The following is an 18,154-nucleotide window of genomic DNA, read 5'->3' as shown; positions in this document are numbered from 1 at the left end:
AGAGGATTCGAAATTCCGAAACAGGGAAAGCACGGACGGTTGGATTTAAATTTGGTGTCCACTAAAGGACCGTTAGATGTACGCCACGTGTGATCAGAGATAAATCATCCTAGACCGGTTCACTACGTCATCCGTAAACCGTCCATCTCTGTTTGTTTCGTTGGAAGAGTTAGAAGCAAAAGAGTAGCTCCGCTTGGGTGGTTCACTGTTGACGTGGTGAACCAAAACCACCTAAATAATATATGTCACGTGAGATGACGCGTTCGCGACGGTGTAGATTGAATTTGGTTTGATGTACGGTGGATCGGACGCGACCGCATGCGCCCGTTCCCGCAGGATAAACCCCGAGATTCAATTTGAAATCGGAGAGCAAACGACAAAAACAGCGCACGCTGATCGCGACCCTTTTTATTTGTTTTTTTTTTTTAAAAAAATCGCAATGCTCAAAACAGATCTTTAAATTAATTTTAAAATTAAAATTTACTCAAACAATTTGAAAAGTGGAAACAAATTACACCGAAAATTTTGTTTTGATTTTGATTTCGATTTCGTTTCTCAGAACACAGGGATTGTTAAAGATGATTTGGTATAGTTCACTTAATTTGATTTATCAAGTAAAATTTTTAAATTAAATGTATGTTTTTATTTTGATTCTTCAGGTTGGATTAGCTTTTTTTGTTAATTAAGAAAATGATAAGAACACCCACGAGATTTATAAGAAAAAAAATTTAAACTAAAAATTTTCCATGTCATTTCAAAGTTAATGCAACTCATAATCCAAAAATTTATAAAATTTTTAAGAGTTTTTAGTATTAAAAATTTGATAAAGTAAATAAATAAATCTTGGCTACAGAAAACTTTTTTTTTTTTTTTTGGTTTCACAGTTTCATAGTTTTATAATTTTGTGTTCGGATCCAACTAATGCCAATCGGAGCTTCCGCACGACCCGAATCCTTAACGGATCAAAGTTTATTAATTTCACTCCGACCCGATAAAAGCTCGATCGACATTCGACCTCTCGCGAAAACTCTTGTGTTCCCCCTCCTCTTCTTCTTCCTCCTCCTCAAACTCCCTCAACACGCGCGAGAGCGAGAGCCATGGCGACGCCGAGATCCCTCCTCGGTCGCGTGGCGCCGCTCCTCCGCCGCCGCATAGAGCTTAACCATAGGCTCCTCACCTCCTCCTCAGCCGCGGCGCCGCCGCTGAAGCCGAAGCCGTGCACATGACGGAGAATTGCGTCCGCGTAAGCTTCTTCCCTCGCCGATCCTTTCGCCGCAACTTTTCCTCCCCTCATTTGATTAATTTTTCATTAAAAGTTGCTAATTTTCCTCTTTCGATTTCGTTTCATGCACGGTAGCCACCGAAACCTCACTTTTTGATGCTCATTTTCGGTTTTTAATGTGTGCTTTTGTGTTGAGATCCTGTTTACTCGCGATTCTATTCAGGGGAAGGGGTGGGAAACATAGTGGAAAGCTCTAATTTTTGTTATTTAATTTTTGGAAATTTGTTAATGCATATATGGAAGCACTTTAGGTTCCTGATTCAAATTCTATGTAATTGAAAAAAACCATAGAAGAACGGAGGAGTAATTTGAATCATCTGATGGAGTTCATGAATTGCATCCGATTCAAAAGTCATCATCTTTATTTGCTCTTTTTAGTGTTTAATTTGGTAGATTTATTAAAACAACAATTCGAAATGAGCCTCTAAATTATCGATCTTCGATTGGCACCCTGTAACTTTTGATTTTGTTTTATTTAAGTTATTTTTAAAGATTAAATTGTAGATTTAGATTCAATGGTGATACCACAAAAGCTAACTTTTTTTTTTTAATTCAAACAGCTGATTCTTTTGAGTACTTTTTCCTTCCTCTACCACACACTTAAAGGATTCTTCATCGTAATACACATTAATTTGGCGCTACCTGTAACAATTTTTGGGTATGTGGTTTATTCTTCATTTGTAGAGACTGAAGGAGTTGTGTTCTAAAGATTCATACGTTGACGGGAAGATGCTTCGATTAAGTGTAGAAACCGGTGGTTGTTCCGGATTTCAATATGTCTTTTTGCTAGATGAGAAGAAAAATGAAGATGATAGGTCGGTTTCTATCTCCGCAAATATGATTTATTCTCCCTTCTCTTGTCATTATTTTGGCTCTTATTCGTTTTTTGAAACTTGCAGGGTTTTTGAGAAGGACGGTGTCAAGCTAGTTGTCGACAACATCTCCTACGATTTCGTTAAAGGTGCCACTGTAGATTATGTTGAAGAGTTGATCCGGTCTGCTTTCCTGGTGAGTTCATTGTATTCCACTCTTAATATGAGCCTAGAACTTGTTTACGCTAAAGGAACACTATTTTGGCATGTTAATGTAAAGCTATTACCTGTCGCTAGCATGATGTTGTGGTCGTTGCTTTGTCAGATAAGAACTGTATTAAAGAGAACACCATATATCTTAAGGGAACACCATATATCTTAAGGAAAGGGATGTAGAACTGGTTAAGATGGCCCCTTTTTTTTCTATGTATCGTGGTGATATAAAATCTTATTGCGGTGGACTCTTCGATGATGTTGGATTGATTCTTAGCGAAATACCTTCATACAGTTAATGCACGCCATAGGTCTACTTGAATCGGAAAACTCCGGAATCTAGTTTAGCATAGAAGCCAAAAGTTTGTGTTTCTAACACAACTTTGAGAGAAGTAACTTTTCAACCTACAAGAGAATTACTGTTACATGGTTCTGATTGTTGCGGGGAACATAATTATACTGCTAGTACCTAGCAGGATACATATTTGATAAGTGAAGTATCAATAAAAAAAACCTGCAAGTCCAGAACAAAAAAGAGAGAGTTTTGCTGAATTGCGATGAAATTTTGTGTAAATGAAAAGCCAGTGGAGTTGGACTCTGTAGCCCTTTTCTTGGCTATTATGGCTCCTTTTATTTCTTAGTACTACTCATATTAGCAAATATGTTTCTAAACTATGTGAGCCTGAGGCATTCAGATATTCATGAGAGGGGGAAAAAGATATATGTATTTATCCTTTGAATTTACTGGCTTTTGCACGAGCTCTATTAAGAGGTGTCCAATGAGCTTTAAGAAAAGATTATGAAAATATCGACTGCTTGACAATCATATTATTACAAGCGACAAACAGAACGGTAGTAGTGGAGAGTAAACGTTATCCTCAACTCGCAGCATATCCATTAGCTGAAGCATGATGCAATTCTGCAAAACGGGATTTTACAGTATAAAGTTAGTGTAAATTTGATCTACTTTTTTCTTTGAGGATCGCCAGCCTCTTGCAACTTCCCGTCTGCTGACTTAATAAAACTTGCTATATTAGTCTTGTTCTTTGTTGCCTGATAATATGCTTTTACTTCCCTTGTCGACGCCATTAAAGTACGATCGTTCGAAAGTTTCTTCTGTAAAACATTCGTCAAACTCTTTTCTCTCGCTTCGTCAAAGTAACTATAGCTTATAATAACAGTGGATTTAATTGCGCAGGTGGTGACGAACCCAAGTGCTGTTGGGGGATGCAGCTGTAAAAGCTCCTTCATGGTCAAATAATGCCTTCGCACCACCAACTTGCTATTAGCTACTACTGCCTTTGACATACCAGATCATGTTCCTCTGTTTGTGAGGACCATATTGTAATTCTATGCCTCTTAATAATTGTTGTACATCAAAGAGTGATCACTGATCAGAGTGTACCTATCCATTCTTGTGAAAATTCCAATTTGTTAACAACAGAATCATAATGCAGTTAATGCTATAGTTCTTATATGATTTAATTAGGCATGATTTATGGTGATAGAAATAGAACTTGGTGGTGCTTGTGGGTGGTGGTATTGGCGGCTGCGATTGCGATCTATGTTAATACTGCTATGGTAGTTTTAGTTGTGGCAGTAGTTGCGGTGGCAACGACGACGCTGGTGCTAGTATAACGTACTGATACAAAGTACTGATACATGAGTTCTGGAAGAGTTGGAAAGGATGCTAATGGAGATGCTAAATGCAACTTTAGTTTGAACTTCTGTGAGTGTTATGCCTTAGATGGCTTTTTTTAGTGTTTGATCAATTGTAGCTTGAGGGAATCTACTAGTTGCTCTTGAGTTCAATTAATGGAAAAGTATGCAATTGCTTGATTTGTGCCTGCTACAGAGGCTTAATGTTACTATAAAAAATGCTACTCATACATACATTCCAAGTTTCCAACAAACAAAAAAAAAAAGTAAATTATTTTCTCTAATAAGTGCTGCTGCATCTTCAACAGTTGAACTCACAGTTATCACTGCAAATCCAACTGTGATATATACAGATACAACTACCGACCGTCCCTAAAGCAAGTAGTAAAGAATTTAATAATTAGTATCCGAGATTCTAAATTTAAATTATAGTTGATTCATATTTTTAACTAAATTTATTTTTAAATAAAATAAACGAAATCGGTTTCGCACTACCTATCTCTAAAAAAAAAAAAAAAATAAAGATACAACTGCACCAGATCAAATCAAATTTTTAGGTTTGTGTGCAGATGCACTTACCATACAACTTGAAACGAAAGTAACCAAGAAGTTCCACAATTTCTCGTGAACCACCACCACTGCGACTACACGTGTAGTCACATCACTCTCCAGCTCCTAACCATTTTTTTCACCACACCAAACACTACAATAATAATAAAAAAAAAGAACCCCACAAAAAGAAAAAGAAGAAAAAAAAGCTCATAGAGATACAAGGAGAGAAAAAAGAAAAAAAAAAAAATCATAGAGCTACAAGAAGTAGAAAGATTCATCAAGTCATTCTCAACAGGTTAAGCCCCTTATTATTCTCTTTTTTTTTAAAGAAAAAATCTTTTTTTTTTTTTCCAATCATTATCTAGAGAAAAATGCAGTAATTAATTTATTAATTTTTTAAATTTCTTCTTCTTCTTCTTCTTCGCTTAGCAAAGCTATGCAGCAACACCAACAACAAAGCGACCCATTATGCGTAGTCCAAGCCCTAGAAGCCACCACGAAGAAGAAGACGACGACGACGACGAAGACGAAGGGGGAAACCCTAGCGTCCCCCTCCCATGGACCTGGGGGGAGCAGCTCCCGTTGCACCCGCTCCCAAGCCGCCCCCAACTGGACCACCCACGAAACCCTAGCCCTCGTCAACGAGGTCGCCGCGTTGGACGAGGCGTGGTCCAAATCCCTCTCCTCCTACCAGAAATGGAAGATCGTCTCCGACAGCTGCGCCGAATCCGGCGTCGTTAGGGCTTCGAATCAGTGCAAGAGGCGGTGGGAGTCGATCCTCCTGGAGTATCGGAGGATTCGGCGGTGGGAGTGTAGGAATGGGGTGGGTTCTTATTGGGGGTTGGATGGTGGGAGGAGGAAGGGGCTAGGATTACCGGTTTCGTTCGATCGTGAGGTGTTCGATTCGATGGACGCCGTTATTAAGGTCGATGAGGCGCATCCGGGGCCGGGGAACAGCGATTCGGAGGAGCTCATTGGCAACGCCGGGGGATCGGAGGCTCCGGTGGCTGCGGCCGATGCGGTGGATGCGGAAATGGCCGACGCTGGCACCGATGCCGATGAGGATTTGGGTATGATTGCTGTTTCACTTTGAATTCAATTGTTTGATGTTGCATGATGTTAGATTCATGGTGCTGTAACTAGGTTTCCGCATTGTTAATTAGTTCACAGCTCACTTCTATGATTGGAAATTTTTAGATTTGGATATGTAGAGAATCCAATCATATCCATCTCAGCTATCTAGGTAGTATGATGGATGCTTTTGTGTTATACCTGTGTAGACATAGTAACTGCAAGTATATATATATGTATATATATTTGCATTGCCACGTGCGTCATTTGTATACGCGGAATACGGTTGCATGTTGCGTGCATGCGCACATGCACACATACATACACGCAGCACGCGATCATTCCATTTGCTAATGATACATTTCTTTGTATGTAGGAGGGCGAATGGTGGGCATGCGCGCGATCATGTGTTGTCCAAATGTTTTGGAAAATTCTTGCTATCGTCGAACCGTTTCTATCTCTATATTTAGATCGAGCTTTTTACCCTCTCTGATCCGTTTGACAGGTCGTTCATATATTGAAAAAGAAAAGTAGAAGAAAAACGAACAATCCTACCAGCAAGTTGAATAAAAGAGCTTACGCAAAAAGTCGATAGCTTATTTTAAGAAAACTGAAGAGGTCATGACAAAAATAGCGGAAGTGAGATTATTTACCCTATGCCTGCAAACAGGATCATCGCAATCTAATATCATGTATGAATGTATGGGGTGTACAACTTGCTGTTGTTGATCTTGCAGGGTGCTTAAAAGTAGTAAGATATTTAGTCGTACTTGTTTTAGCTCGGTTTAACTTGACCATTATGTAATTCAGAATACAACACTTAGTTGTTCGGAACTTTATTGTTCATAGTGGTTTCCTTTTAGGACTTGTGGTTTAAGTGCCGAATTGAAATGAAACTCGCAATAATCATGTGGCTTGTTATAAGTTAGTGTAAATAAGGGCAGTAGTTATCAATCCCATATTAACGGCAAGTCCTAATGAGCAACCGAGCAGTAACCTCTTGATAATAAAGTGTATTGTCTTCTCTCCGATCTCTTCTTGGATGGAGAGATCATAAGAAAGTCTTTCTTTGCATGTTTAAATAAGTAAACGTAATTATGTTTTTCTCACTAATGGATCTTTCTCTTAGCATTATCTATTTGGTTTCTCTTGTAAAACTTTTGACCGCTGCTCTCGCTTTTTGATGTTTCCTCCTAGATTCCGACAACGAAACAAATGTCAAGCCTCAGAGTAACCCAGAGAAGGCGCAAGAACTAGCCATTATGCTGCAGGAAAATGCTCAGCACATACATTCTATTTTAAAAAGAGAGCTCACGGAAAATCCTAGTCCGGACCGCCCTCGGGCAGATTTGCCGAGGCCCAACTCTGCGGAGGTCGAGTTTGTGAGGAGACAAGCCGACGAGCTGATCAAAACCTTCGGGGGACTTGTTAGCAATCTGAATCAATTCTGCGACCTGATTAAGGATGGCGGATACGACGGAATCATATCTATGAACTAAACATGATTGTGTTTTAGCTCATTAACTAGTTTTTAGTATTTCCATTCCCAGCTTTTGATTATTAGTATGAAGCAGCTGAGTGATGTTTTGGTCCTGTATAGAATGTTGCAGCGGAGACTCTCTCTCCTCATGAGTTGTGTGTGTGATCAAAGTGGTGTAAATGTGTTTAATTTGCTCTGTTTGCTGGATGAAGAAACCGTAGGTGGAACCTGATTTTGTGCTCCTCACTAGGTTTCCATTATGGTCTTTTCTTAATCTAAACAGGATGAGAAAAAATAATTACTTTCTTTTCCTTTCTTTTCTTTGCGTCGAAACAGAGCATTAGAGGTTGTAACGTGGACCATGGCCACTGTACTTTTCCATTTCATTAATTTTCTATTCAACTCTTATTTGTTTAAATTTTTGTTATTTATTCATAGAAATAAATTTGGGGTAACTACGATATTTAAATAGCTTATACTATTATCAAAAAAAAAAAACAAAAAAAAACAAATCAAAGCACCACTACTGGGCTGGGCCGTGTTACGTCCCTATGACTCGGATTACAAAAACCCAACCACTAGAGGGCCTTATTACTTCACGTGATGCAGTATTATTTGGGCCGAGCTCAACAAGTAATGGGCCTTGGAGTTAAAAGATGGACAAAGCTTTTATGGGGATGGTCCCAGTAGTGAGACTATTTCATCTATCGTCCATCATGTGAATAAGAACGAATCTCAAAGCACGATGGACGGCGGATGGAACCCCTCATTATGGGGATGGTCCCCACAAAATTTAGCTTCCCTCTCGGTGCAAGTGTTTTAGAGAGAGAGAGAGCGAGAGAGAGTCGCGGTAGATGATCGCAACCCTATCGGCGGCGGCGGCGGCGGCGGCGCTGAGAGGAGTAGCGTCGGCGGCGGCGGAGAGAATGGCGGCGCGAGGCGTCGCGATGGAGAGCGCGAAACCCTACGTCCACTACAACCACACCGACGCCTCCCACCGTTCTCGTTGGACCGCGAGGTTCTCTCTCTCTCTCTCTCTCTCTCTCTCTCTCTCTCTCTCTCTCTCTGTGTATGTGTGTGTGTGGGTGTGTGTAGGCTTTGTGTGGGTTTTTGTGGTGAGATTAATGGGGGATTTGGATAGGGAGAGTTACCAATACATGTACGCGAGGCCGTGGGATAAGGTGGTGGGTTTCTACTCCCGGATGGTGCGCGGAGGAAAAGGGGCTTCTTCGCTCTCGATCTTGTTTCCGAATGAGGTGAGTGTGAAGAACCCTTTCTAATGAACTCGCTCTGCATTGAAGTTTGGATTTTGATGAGATATTTAGAAATTTTTGCTTGTTCTAGGTTGTCTCCGAATGAGGTTAGTATTGAATCCTTCCAATGGGCTCGCTTTACTTAGATTGCTACATAAAAATCTAGTATTCGTTGAGTTTTTAGGAATTTTTACTAGAAATAGGAGAAAAAAAAGGTTTGAGTTTTAGGGTTTCTGATAAATTTGGTCGTTTGTAGGATTTAGTGGCTCTTCATCTTTCTGGTTGTAGGTAATGTTGAAAGAATTTGGATTAATGCCATGATTGGTTTAAATTTGACTACTGTAACTTAATCTCCATGTTTAGATTTGCACTTGATATTTTCATAGACTTATCATGTATGCTTCCCCACTGAGATATTATCCTATATTTAATAAAAGCCCAAAAATATAACATGACATATGTTGTTCCTCGCATATTCTCGACTTTAAGGTGTTTTGCAGTTTGAATGTTGTAATAATATACATACTAATTCAAACAATTATACATCATTTTGTACTTAAAGTGTACTTTTTTTGTCATTAAGTTTGATAATTAAAATTATTTTGTTCCCTAATCCACAGAACTTGGAGTCTCTGGAATCTACTGAGAATAATCAGGGTTGTGACGAGAAAGCATCGGTAATTTCTAATGGCAAGGGCGGGAGGTGGGAAAGAGTAACGTTTAAGATTGTTGTTTCGTACCATGGTGGGTCTTTTGATGGGTGGCAGAAGCAGCCCGGCCTCAACACTGTTCAGGGGTGAGATAAGTATGATAATAAATAAATTACTGGCTTAGATTAGTATATGAAGGTAATTCTGATTTTCTTCTTTCTGTTTGCAAAGATTGGTGGAAAAATCTCTTGGAAAGTTTGTTGATGAGAGGAAAGCTAAACAACTTAAGGAAAAATCTCTGCCAGTGGAAGGTTGTGCGGTCGTTGCTGGGCGCACGGACAAAGGGGTGACTGCTCTTCAGCAAGTTTGTTCATTTTGTCAGTTGAAAGTGATTATATTTCCATTTTGTGTTTTGTTATCCATTCCACCTATGCCTTATTCTACTTTTTTTAAAAAATATTTAGTATTACTATTATGCTATTTTATGGGATGATGAATTATCTTGGCGGTCTCTTTAATCATGTGAGTGGATTGGGAATAAAGCATGTGGTCTAAGAGCTTGTTTGGATGCAAGATCATCTTATTCAACATGTCTTTCTGGTTTACTAAAGAGGCATGTTCTAATTGGTTAATTAGGAGTTTGAAAATATGTCTGCAACACTAGCATATACAACATATTACATCATTTTTCTCACAAAATGGTAGATTACCCCAGGAACCCACTATTGGAATATCTTAGATTTCACGTTAGCTAAAATTTAAACTCCTAGTTTGTAATTGCGATGGAGAAATCCCACGCCTACAAGTTATCATTGAATAATTGTTCTGACATCCAAATAGGCCCTATATGTTGCAAGGATATGCAAGCTGTCATCGAGCTAAGCCTAGGGAATCACTACTAGTCACTTTCACTTCCAACATTTTCTTCTTAATGAGCACGTAAATGTATATGGAGAAGAAACTTCTTACTGATTTAAATAGCCTAGGTCATGGATGTAGCCATTTTAGAGAAGTCAATGGGCTGAGCTCCGCTCAGGCCTGATTCTGGCCTTGTCCAACCGAATGTCCTACTTTGTGATTTCAGATACATGGAGAAAGGATGTAGAAAGTAGAGACATAATGGACGCTGTAAACGAAGCTGCTCCAGAAAAGCTCAGAGCTTTACTTGTTTCAAAGGTGGTGCTTTACTTGACTAATGCTCTTTCTTCTAAATTTTCAGGCGTTGATCACCTCATGCACTTTCGCTAGTTTTGTGAAATTTTGAAAATTGAATTTGGGCTAACTCTTTCCATCATGTTAAGGTTGACCTCCTTTAGTTAGTAATATCTGTTCTTTGACTTGTCCAATTGAATTATGTTGGATGCCTCTGCAGGTTTCACGGGAATTTCATCCTAACTTTGTAGCCAAATGGAGGAGATATTTTTATATCTTTCCTCTCGATGAAGAAGAACCCCAAATTGACAGTATTGGAAGGGAGTTTTCAAAGATTGCCGATTGTTCGATTAATGATAAATTGGATGGACGACATAGATTAGAACAAGAAGAACAGTCCATTACTTCATTGAATGGGAATGGAGACGATTCTGAGGATAACACCAGCACGAAACCCAAAAGCTTCTGTGTAAGCAAAGTTAACCGACTTATTCAGCAGCTTGAAGGGAAGTCCTTGTCCTATAAAATGTTTGCACGTGATACACAAGCTTCAAGAAGCACGTAAGGGCTATGATCCTTCATCTGTCTTAATGGAAAATGTTTTGAAACTAGTATATCAATATCAGTACTCAAAACAGTATAATTTATTTCTTATGGCCCTTTTGCAGCGGACCACCCACGGAGTGCTTTATGTTTCATTCTCGAGCTGCGGAAACCAAGCTACCTTGTGTCAATGAGGTTATGCTTATATCCTGATTGATACAAGAGCGGGAGGGAGGGAGGGAGAATTTTTTTTCATTATCTGCATATATAAGAGGCCAACCTGGATATTTTAGGGGATGGTATTTATATAGAAGAAGCACATAGAGGCTTATTGTATGCGGAAAATGTACCGGAAGTACCACTTTGATACTAAATTAGATCTCTGTTTGTAGGATGATGGAGGTGGCATGAGAGTGATGTGTGTTGAATTGGTTGGGAACCGGTTCTTACGCAAGGTAATAAAATAATGATATGATTAATCTGTATCTTTGATTTATCTGGAAGATATTAAAAGCTGAAATTTTAAGCTTCTGCTCCACTGTAACCTGTTTGGTGTACTTTAATGACAAGCTGTTAGTGCTTCTCCAAACAGTTTTACTCTAACAGCATGTCTTTCAGAAGCTGAGGCCTGGCCAGATATTCCCCGAATCCTATAATCAGCTCAGATTCTTCAGAATATTTGAGTTAAGTCTTATAAGGTCTTTTCATGCGGTGTCCTTGTAGATGGTCAGAGTGTTGGTTGCGACCGCCATAAGAGAGGCTGCTGCAGGTGCAGATGACGATGCTTTGCTGAACCTTATGGATGCTACATGTAGACGCGCTACGGCTCCTCCTGCTCCCCCCGAGGGCCTTTGTCTTGTTGATGTTGGCTATGGAGAATTCAAGCAAGAAAACTGTCTGATTATTAATTAGGTAAAACTTTCTCTTTCACTTGAAGTTTTCGAAGAAGTTCATTAGTTAAACAAGCTCTTCATAATCCTGATAAGCAATCTAAGTTACAATGCTAAAAGATGTTTGTCTCCTCAAATTACCTGCACATCTTTAGACCTTCTCCAAATACGCTCCCTGCAGGTAAATTGCGTGTGCACTCTTTATTCTTTTACCGCAGCTGTAGTTTGGTTCTTAAACTCTAAATTAATACAATTGGGTCCCTAACCTCGACAAGTCACTTGCGCAGGTGATTACATGGACATTTCTGTCCTTTCATGGCCTTTGCCGAGAAATTTAATCAAAGAACTAAGATTGGAAAGGAATGCAGAGGTAGGGAACCTATTTGTAACAATTTTTTAGTTCAGAAACAAATTGAAACCACTTATCAGGCAATGCTAACCTCCATTTTGTTGTGTTCAGGTACATGAGTTTCAGAATACCGTGTTCGTCCGAACACTCATGAGCTCTTTCATCTTTGATTGATTGTACTCATCTCGTCCGTCGATCAAGAAAGTGATTAAATTCTTTGTTATAAGGAACCCACCATTTAAAGATGATTAGGTGTAGTGATTTTTATACTTATGATGCAAATGCAGAGCCTCCTTTGGTTTCGGCATATCTTTGTGATAAAACTAAAGATGTTTAAGAAAATACAATTTATTATGTACTGTGTTGAAGCTGTAATGCATCTTCTTTTGTGGTTGATTTTTTCGTTTGTCGGTGCACCATCCTACGTCTTTTATTCATTGAATAAAAGAAAAAGTTGGATAACAACGTTGATGTAGTATTTGCTAATTTGTTTTTCTTAGTTTGTATCTGTGTTAATGTTGCTAAAGTACATAACAGCATTTTCATTTGGTATTATTATTAGGGTACAGGTTTTAATCATTAGAATAGTAATATGCCTGATAATGATTTGGCTTTTTGAGAACGACAACTTATTTATAGAAAAAAAGGGTTATGTTATTACTGTAGTGAAAAGTTGGAATAAGTTTTATCTCGTAGTTAGGCGCTTTTGAAGGAATTTAACCAAAGCAAATTGTTGCTTTTTTGAACTTAAAATACCATTTCCACACATTACCATTATCGACATCATCATGCTTAATATTATTATTGTGAATTAAGTAGTAATTATATCTTATTATTATACCATCCTCGGATGCTCCTCGTGCAATGTAGTGCCCAAAGCATAGGAGACGTGGACGCCACAAACCATCCCAGCTCCATATACAAACCAAAACTAGTTATTAAATAAATTAGTAATTTGTTACCCGAACCATCATGCAAAACTAAATCTAAACAAATACAACAAGCTCGGCCTCGTAGCCTCCTGCGGAGAACGAGTCTTAAAAAATTACATTGCATATTTGCTATGTCATGTTCTTAGAAAGATAATTTAGATATGAGTATTGTACGTGATGAGCAATAAACTCTTCTTCATTGTGAGATATACTATAGCAAATGTGTCATTTGAATCTAACTATTACAACTAAACCTGTACGAGGAGATTGAATTGCCGCTGCGTGTAATTTCAACTGCAGCTATTGATGAAGAATCGAATCATAAATAATATGGAGACGTATTCTGTAGCAACTAAAATGACAATTAAATTCAAACATTAAAAAGAAGGAATGTGATGAACGATAAATTAAACTGTGTATGGTGATAACAAAGTTATCTAAAATATTTTTTTAAGGTATGAATTTTTTTTTTTTTAATAATTTGTGGGCCGGCCTTAGATATCTCTGTGTACAGCTCAAATATTGCGGGAAAAATACGACGTGGACGCGCCAAAGTGGACTCCGCCAACTCCCTCCCCCCCAACCCCGCGAATACTCTATATGCGGGGCAATCTCGCACCCTCCATCTCGCCCAGTGAACACGTGGCGAGCATCGGGAGTGGCATCCGCAGAAGATTTTTATATGCGGACAATCTCCTTCCTCCCTCGAAACGTACGCACACTCTATTCTTAGACCTTCACGTCGTCGTCGCTCTCTCTCTCTCCCTCTCTCCCTCTCCCTTCGCCATGTCCTCATCAAAACCCACCTCCTCTTCCTCCTCCTCCCACCTCCCCTAACCCTAGCTCTCCCAACCCCCTCTCCTCTCATCTCCTCCCCGCCATGGCGGTCCCCGCCGCGCCGTGGCTCCTCCTCCCCTTCCTCCTCCTCGCCCCGTCCCTCGCGGCCGCGGCGGTCTCGGAGGCCGACGCGCTCATCGCCTTCAAATCCACCCTCTCCGGCGCCGGCGCCGGCGCCTCCGCCGCGCTCGCCAACTGGGTCCCGGGCACGAGCCCTTGCAGCGGCAACAGAACCCTGTGGAGGGGGGTGCTCTGCGACGAGGGGGGCCGCGTCCTGGGGCTCCAGCTCGAGAACATGTCCCTCTCGGGAGCGCTCACCCTCGACCCCCTCGTCGACCTCCCCGCGCTCCGCACCCTGAGCTTCAAGAACAACAGCTTCGCGGGCCCGATCCCCGACCTGGCCAAACTGGGGGCGCTCAAGATGATCTACCTCTCGCGGAATCGCTTCTCGGGCCCGATCGCCGACGAGTTGTTCGACAAAATGCGGAGCCTGAGGAAGGTGCACCTCTCGCACAACGCCTTCTCCGGGCCCATCCCCTCGTCCGTGGCGGGGCTCTCGGAGCTAGGGCTGGACGACAACGCCTTCGAGGGGGCGATCCCGGATTTGGAGCAAAAGGGGCTCACTTTCGTGAATTTGTCCCACAATCAATTGGAGGGGCCGATTCCGAAGGGCCTCAGTAGGTTTAATGCAAGCATGTTTGAAGGTATATACAAGCCCTATTTCTTCTTTCCACTGTTCAATTCTGCAGCTCGAAATTTAGAAATAAATTCAATTATGCCTTCCCCTCAAAAAAAAAAAAAAAATCAATTATGCAAAATGATTAGTTTCTTTGAGGAATATGTTATCAAGAGTTAAAATCTCGCAGAATATATTTTAAATGTGAAAGTTGCGCGCTGACGACAGTTAATTGACTGAGATGTATTGATTATTTGGTATCTGGTGAAATTCAGGTGGCCCCAAGTTTTGTTTCTTAAGAGAAAATATATCTTTATACAGGGAAAAGCAAAAAAAAAAAAAAAATCATGTGAAAGAGAGAAATTTTTGTTAATTCATTGGCGAAACATTAACATATTACTTGAATATTCTATACATTTAAGATGAGTTGTAGTATTTAGCTCTTAAGGACACTCAGAGAAATTTAATATGAATTAATTGGTGATTGCCGTATGAAGGAATCAATCGTGGATTTTTAAGATAAATAATAGGAAATGTTCTCATCTCTGATGGTAAAAAATAAATTAACCATGTGAACACAGAAAAAAAAAAAATACAAAGAAAAAAATAGAATAGGAGAATTACATAAAAGGTAGAACTGATAGTTTAGCTAAATGCCATTAAATACTTCAAATCCAATACTTTAGGGCATTAGTACTTGAAATTTTGAGCCTAAATGCCTGGATTGATTTGTTTATTAAATTTTATATCTAACTCTCTCTCTTAACTTTGTAGGCAACAAAAATCTTTGTGGCCGGCCGCTCGATGTGTCCTGCGATATTACACAATCACAATCGCCACGGTCACCAGCGAAGAAGAAGATATCGCCCACCTTGCTAGTGGTAATCATTGTAATAGGCGTCTTGGCACTACTATCAATTGTAGGGTTATTCGTGTTCATACTCAGCAGCCGCCGCCGCCGCCAACTCGACGAAGCCAATTTGGTTCACCTCCAATCCGCCGAAACCAAAAAGTTCGACGCCCCAGAGGCCAACAAGGTCGATCGGGGGGCAGCAGAGTACCGCGGGGGTGCCGCGAAGAAGGCCCATAAGGAAGATCATGGAAAGTTGTCATTTGTCAGGGAGGGGAGCCAGAGCTTTGGGATTGAGGATTTGCTTAGGGCTTCAGCTGAAGTTCTCGGGAGTGGAAATTTCGGGTCTTCCTACAAGGCCACCTTATTCGATGGCCCGTCGGTAGTCGTGAAGAGGTTTAGGGAGATGAACGGGGTTGGTAGAGAGGATTTCCAAGAACATATGAGGAGGCTCGGGAGATTGTCTCACCCTAATTTGTTACCTTTAGTGGCCTACTTGTATAGAAAGGAGGAGAAGCTTTTGATTACCGATTATATTCCGAATGGGAGCTTGGCGCATATGCTACATGGTAAGTTTCTACAACCTGAAATGCTTTTCCTCTCTCTATAATTTTTTATGTTGGTGATAATTTATGAGCATATTCATGCATGAAATAGTGGTTTATATCTAGGCCAATTGCTTGCATGTGTTAATAGTAAAAAGTTTGAAACTTTTAACTTCTCAATCTCCTCGTCAGATTTTACTTCAACTTATTTTAAAGGTATCAGTTCTTCTTATTTTGAAATATGTGAGAGAGTCGATCCGGATCCGTGCATTGCTATTTTTTTGTTGACAAGTTTATTAGGCTCTGTTGCATTGTATAATACTCCTCTCACTTCATCGAACGTTGTTGTTTTATTCATGATTTGATTTAACTTAGTTACATGGTTAAACTCGAACAAGAGATCGAAGCTAGTAAAAGAAAGTTTTGTGTATTCATTATGCTGTCTACAATATACATTGCAATTAGGTTTTACATTGGCACTAACATGTAAAATTCTGTAGGCAATCGCGGCTCGAACCTCCCACCGCTCGATTGGCCGGCGCGGCTTAAAGTGATCAAAGGCGTGGCAAGAGGCCTCGCGTACCTCTACGAGGAACTCCCAATGCTAACTGTGCCACACGGCCACCTCAAGTCCTCGAACGTCCTTCTCGACGATTCCTTCGAGCCCATTTTAACCGACTACGCCCTTTTGCCGGTCATGAACCGATCCCACGCTTCCCAAGTCATGGTGGCTTTCAAATCTCCCGAATGCGCCCAACATGGAAAACCATCTAAAAAGAGCGATATATGGAGCTTCGGCATTCTCATACTTGAGATATTAACTGGCAAGTTCCCCGCCAATTATTTGAGACAAGGAAATGCAGGTACCGATCTCGCGAGCTGGGTTAACTCCGTCGTAAGAGAGGAGTGGACCGGTGAAGTGTTTGATACTGCGATGAAGGGGACTAAGAATGGTGAGGGGGAGATGCTAAAGCTTTTGCAGATCGGGCTCGGTTGTTGCGAGGCCGATGTCGAGAGGAGGTGGGAGTTGGGTGTCGTGCTTAACAAGATCGAAGAGCTGCGAGAAAGGGAGAGCGATGGTGAGAATTCGTCGTTCGACGGAGAGGGAGGGTATTCGTCTAAAGGAATGACCGAAGATGACTTCTCTTTCTCGACAAATAATTGAGGAAATTTCGGCGAGATTCAGGTTCGGAGGATAAATGGTGGGGTAATTTTTCATCTATATTGATTGGGGTATGTAAAGTAATAAATTTGTTGGAGGGAAAAACAAAAAAAAAAAAAAGAAAAAGAAAAAGAAAAAGAAAATTTGAGGGGTTGGAAATAGGATGTAAAACTAAATTCTCTTTTTTTTGCAAGCATGTTCTGCTTTTACTTCATTTTGTTGTTAGAATAAAGAGAAAAATGAGTGTAGGGGGAGCAAAATGAATCAAATAGCTGTAATAATCCCTAAGATATATGCACTAGCTCAATAATTCTTATATGATGATTTATTTATTAAAAAGAAAATATGGCTTCTACTTCTCCTTGCATCATCATCATATTCCATCTTTGTTTGTTGCTAAAAAAGAAATTTTATCAAAAGCATGACCTTTTAACAATGACTATTGGAGGCCTTAGATTCTGTCAAAATCAAATTTGTGAAGAAGCACTTTTTGTGAAGCTTAATTGACATAGTTTTATGTGCTGTGATAATGGAGGTTAATGTTCATGAGACTATAGTTTGAGGAGAAGTGTTACTAATAAAGTTACTTTTACTAAGACAAATTAAATTCATCCTTTTTTGTTATATTCAGATTATAGTGAATGGTGACCAGATTTAATAAAACTAGTTCTACTAACACCACTGTCCTTTCTCTGATGGTTTCCTATTGCAAGTATGATGACTTTTGATGATCTCAAGGTTGAGAGGGAAACAAAATCTCATTTTTTTAGGTTTTTGGTGATTATCATATAATTAGTTTCTTTTTTCTAAAAATAATAGTTTGATGTTTAGCGAAAAAGAAGTTTCTATATAAGACTAGAATCTAAACCACTTCAAAAGCAAAAGATCTAATTTAGATTTCTCTGATCTCCGTCGTATCAAGAAGTTGTTGGAGGATTCTAAAATAAGATTCTTGTTGTTTTTTTTTTTTGAGCTTTGGTATTAAAATAGTGCTTCTGCGGACACTTCCGCTAACAAAGTGACTTATTACTATTATGTTTTTTATTTTTTTATTTTTCTATCAAATGTTTTGTGACCTAACATACTTTTAAGTTTAAAAATACAATAATTTCTAAGATAAGCAACACCTCTGTTTTCTTTTTGCTATTTTTGTTGGTATAGAAGGAAAGGAAAAAAAAAAAAAAAGGACAAATCCCAATAAATTTGATTTCCTTATGGAGCACTGAAGTCGGCGGTGAGGCAGGTT

At 39.7% G+C, this 18,154-nt stretch overlaps 4 protein-coding genes across 9 annotated transcripts; all 4 read left to right on the top strand.

The window, feature by feature from the left end:
* On the top strand, positions 1,012-3,795 carry LOC109724723 (iron-sulfur assembly protein IscA-like 2, mitochondrial). The gene is given in 5 exon segments (XM_020253647.1): positions 1,012-1,194; positions 1,197-1,243; positions 1,967-2,097; positions 2,182-2,290; positions 3,506-3,795. Coding segments are annotated over 5 exon segments (447 nt in total). The 5' UTR covers positions 1,012-1,097; the 3' UTR covers positions 3,569-3,795.
* Positions 4,658-7,487, top strand: LOC109724722 (trihelix transcription factor ASR3). Of its 3 annotated transcripts, none has more exons than XM_020253645.1 (3): positions 4,658-4,813; positions 4,948-5,588; positions 6,787-7,487. In XM_020253645.1, exons 2-3 carry the CDS (start codon positions 4,955-4,957, stop codon positions 7,086-7,088), a joined length of 936 nt encoding a protein of 311 aa, XP_020109234.1. In that variant the 5' UTR covers positions 4,658-4,813; positions 4,948-4,954; the 3' UTR covers positions 7,089-7,487. The 3 variants fall into 3 exon arrangements, with proteins under 3 accessions (XP_020109234.1, XP_020109235.1, XP_020109233.1); XM_020253646.1 differs by lacking the exon at positions 6,787-7,487 and adding an exon at positions 5,966-6,780 and having other exon boundaries at positions 4,673-4,813; positions 4,953-5,588; XM_020253644.1 differs by having other exon boundaries at positions 4,678-4,813; positions 4,953-5,588.
* Positions 7,883-12,305, top strand: LOC109724721 (tRNA pseudouridine synthase A). 4 transcript variants are annotated; one of them, XM_020253643.1, is made up of 11 exons: positions 7,883-8,087; positions 8,211-8,325; positions 8,943-9,118; positions 9,204-9,349; positions 10,057-10,148; positions 10,345-10,685; positions 10,793-10,862; positions 11,060-11,122; positions 11,391-11,738; positions 11,845-11,927; positions 12,033-12,305. In XM_020253643.1, the coding sequence occupies exons 1-9, from the start codon at positions 7,924-7,926 to the stop codon at positions 11,577-11,579; spliced, it is 1,356 nt and encodes a 451-aa protein (XP_020109232.1). In that variant the 5' UTR covers positions 7,883-7,923; the 3' UTR covers positions 11,580-11,738; positions 11,845-11,927; positions 12,033-12,305. The 4 variants fall into 4 exon arrangements, with proteins under 4 accessions (XP_020109232.1, XP_020109230.1, XP_020109231.1 ...); XM_020253641.1 differs by having other exon boundaries at positions 12,018-12,305; XM_020253642.1 differs by having other exon boundaries at positions 7,884-8,087; positions 11,391-11,579.
* LOC109725158 (pollen receptor-like kinase 4) lies at positions 13,568-17,252 on the top strand. The gene is made up of 3 exons (XM_020254246.1): positions 13,568-14,379; positions 15,126-15,770; positions 16,247-17,252. The coding sequence occupies exons 1-3, from the start codon at positions 13,719-13,721 to the stop codon at positions 16,909-16,911; spliced, it is 1,971 nt and encodes a 656-aa protein (XP_020109835.1). The 5' UTR covers positions 13,568-13,718; the 3' UTR covers positions 16,912-17,252.

This window comes from Ananas comosus, linkage group 19 (genome assembly GCF_001540865.1).
Source record: "Ananas comosus cultivar F153 linkage group 19, ASM154086v1, whole genome shotgun sequence".
Classification (NCBI taxonomy): domain Eukaryota; kingdom Viridiplantae; phylum Streptophyta; class Magnoliopsida; order Poales; family Bromeliaceae; genus Ananas; species Ananas comosus.
Note: the sequence above shows the minus strand (reverse complement) of the source record. Positions and strands in the feature narration are given on the sequence as shown.

Coding starts and splice junctions, on each gene's coding strand:
- LOC109724722 (XM_020253645.1), top strand. CDS start 4,955: ATGCAGCAACACCAACAACAAAGCGACCCATTATGCGTAGTCCAAGCC. Junction 5,589..6,786: donor CGATGCCGATGAGGATTTGG/GTATGATTGCTG, acceptor GTTTCCTCCTAG/ATTCCGACAACGAAACAAAT.
- LOC109725158 (XM_020254246.1), top strand. CDS start 13,719: ATGGCGGTCCCCGCCGCGCCGTGGCTCCTCCTCCCCTTCCTCCTCCTC. Junction 14,380..15,125: donor TAATGCAAGCATGTTTGAAG/GTATATACAAGC, acceptor TTAACTTTGTAG/GCAACAAAAATCTTTGTGGC. Junction 15,771..16,246: donor CTTGGCGCATATGCTACATG/GTAAGTTTCTAC, acceptor AAAATTCTGTAG/GCAATCGCGGCTCGAACCTC.
- LOC109724721 (XM_020253643.1), top strand. CDS start 7,924: ATGATCGCAACCCTATCGGCGGCGGCGGCGGCGGCGGCGCTGAGAGGA. Junction 8,088..8,210: donor CGTTCTCGTTGGACCGCGAG/GTTCTCTCTCTC, acceptor GGATTTGGATAG/GGAGAGTTACCAATACATGT. Junction 9,350..10,056: donor TCAGCAAGTTTGTTCATTTT/GTCAGTTGAAAG, acceptor TTGTGATTTCAG/ATACATGGAGAAAGGATGTA.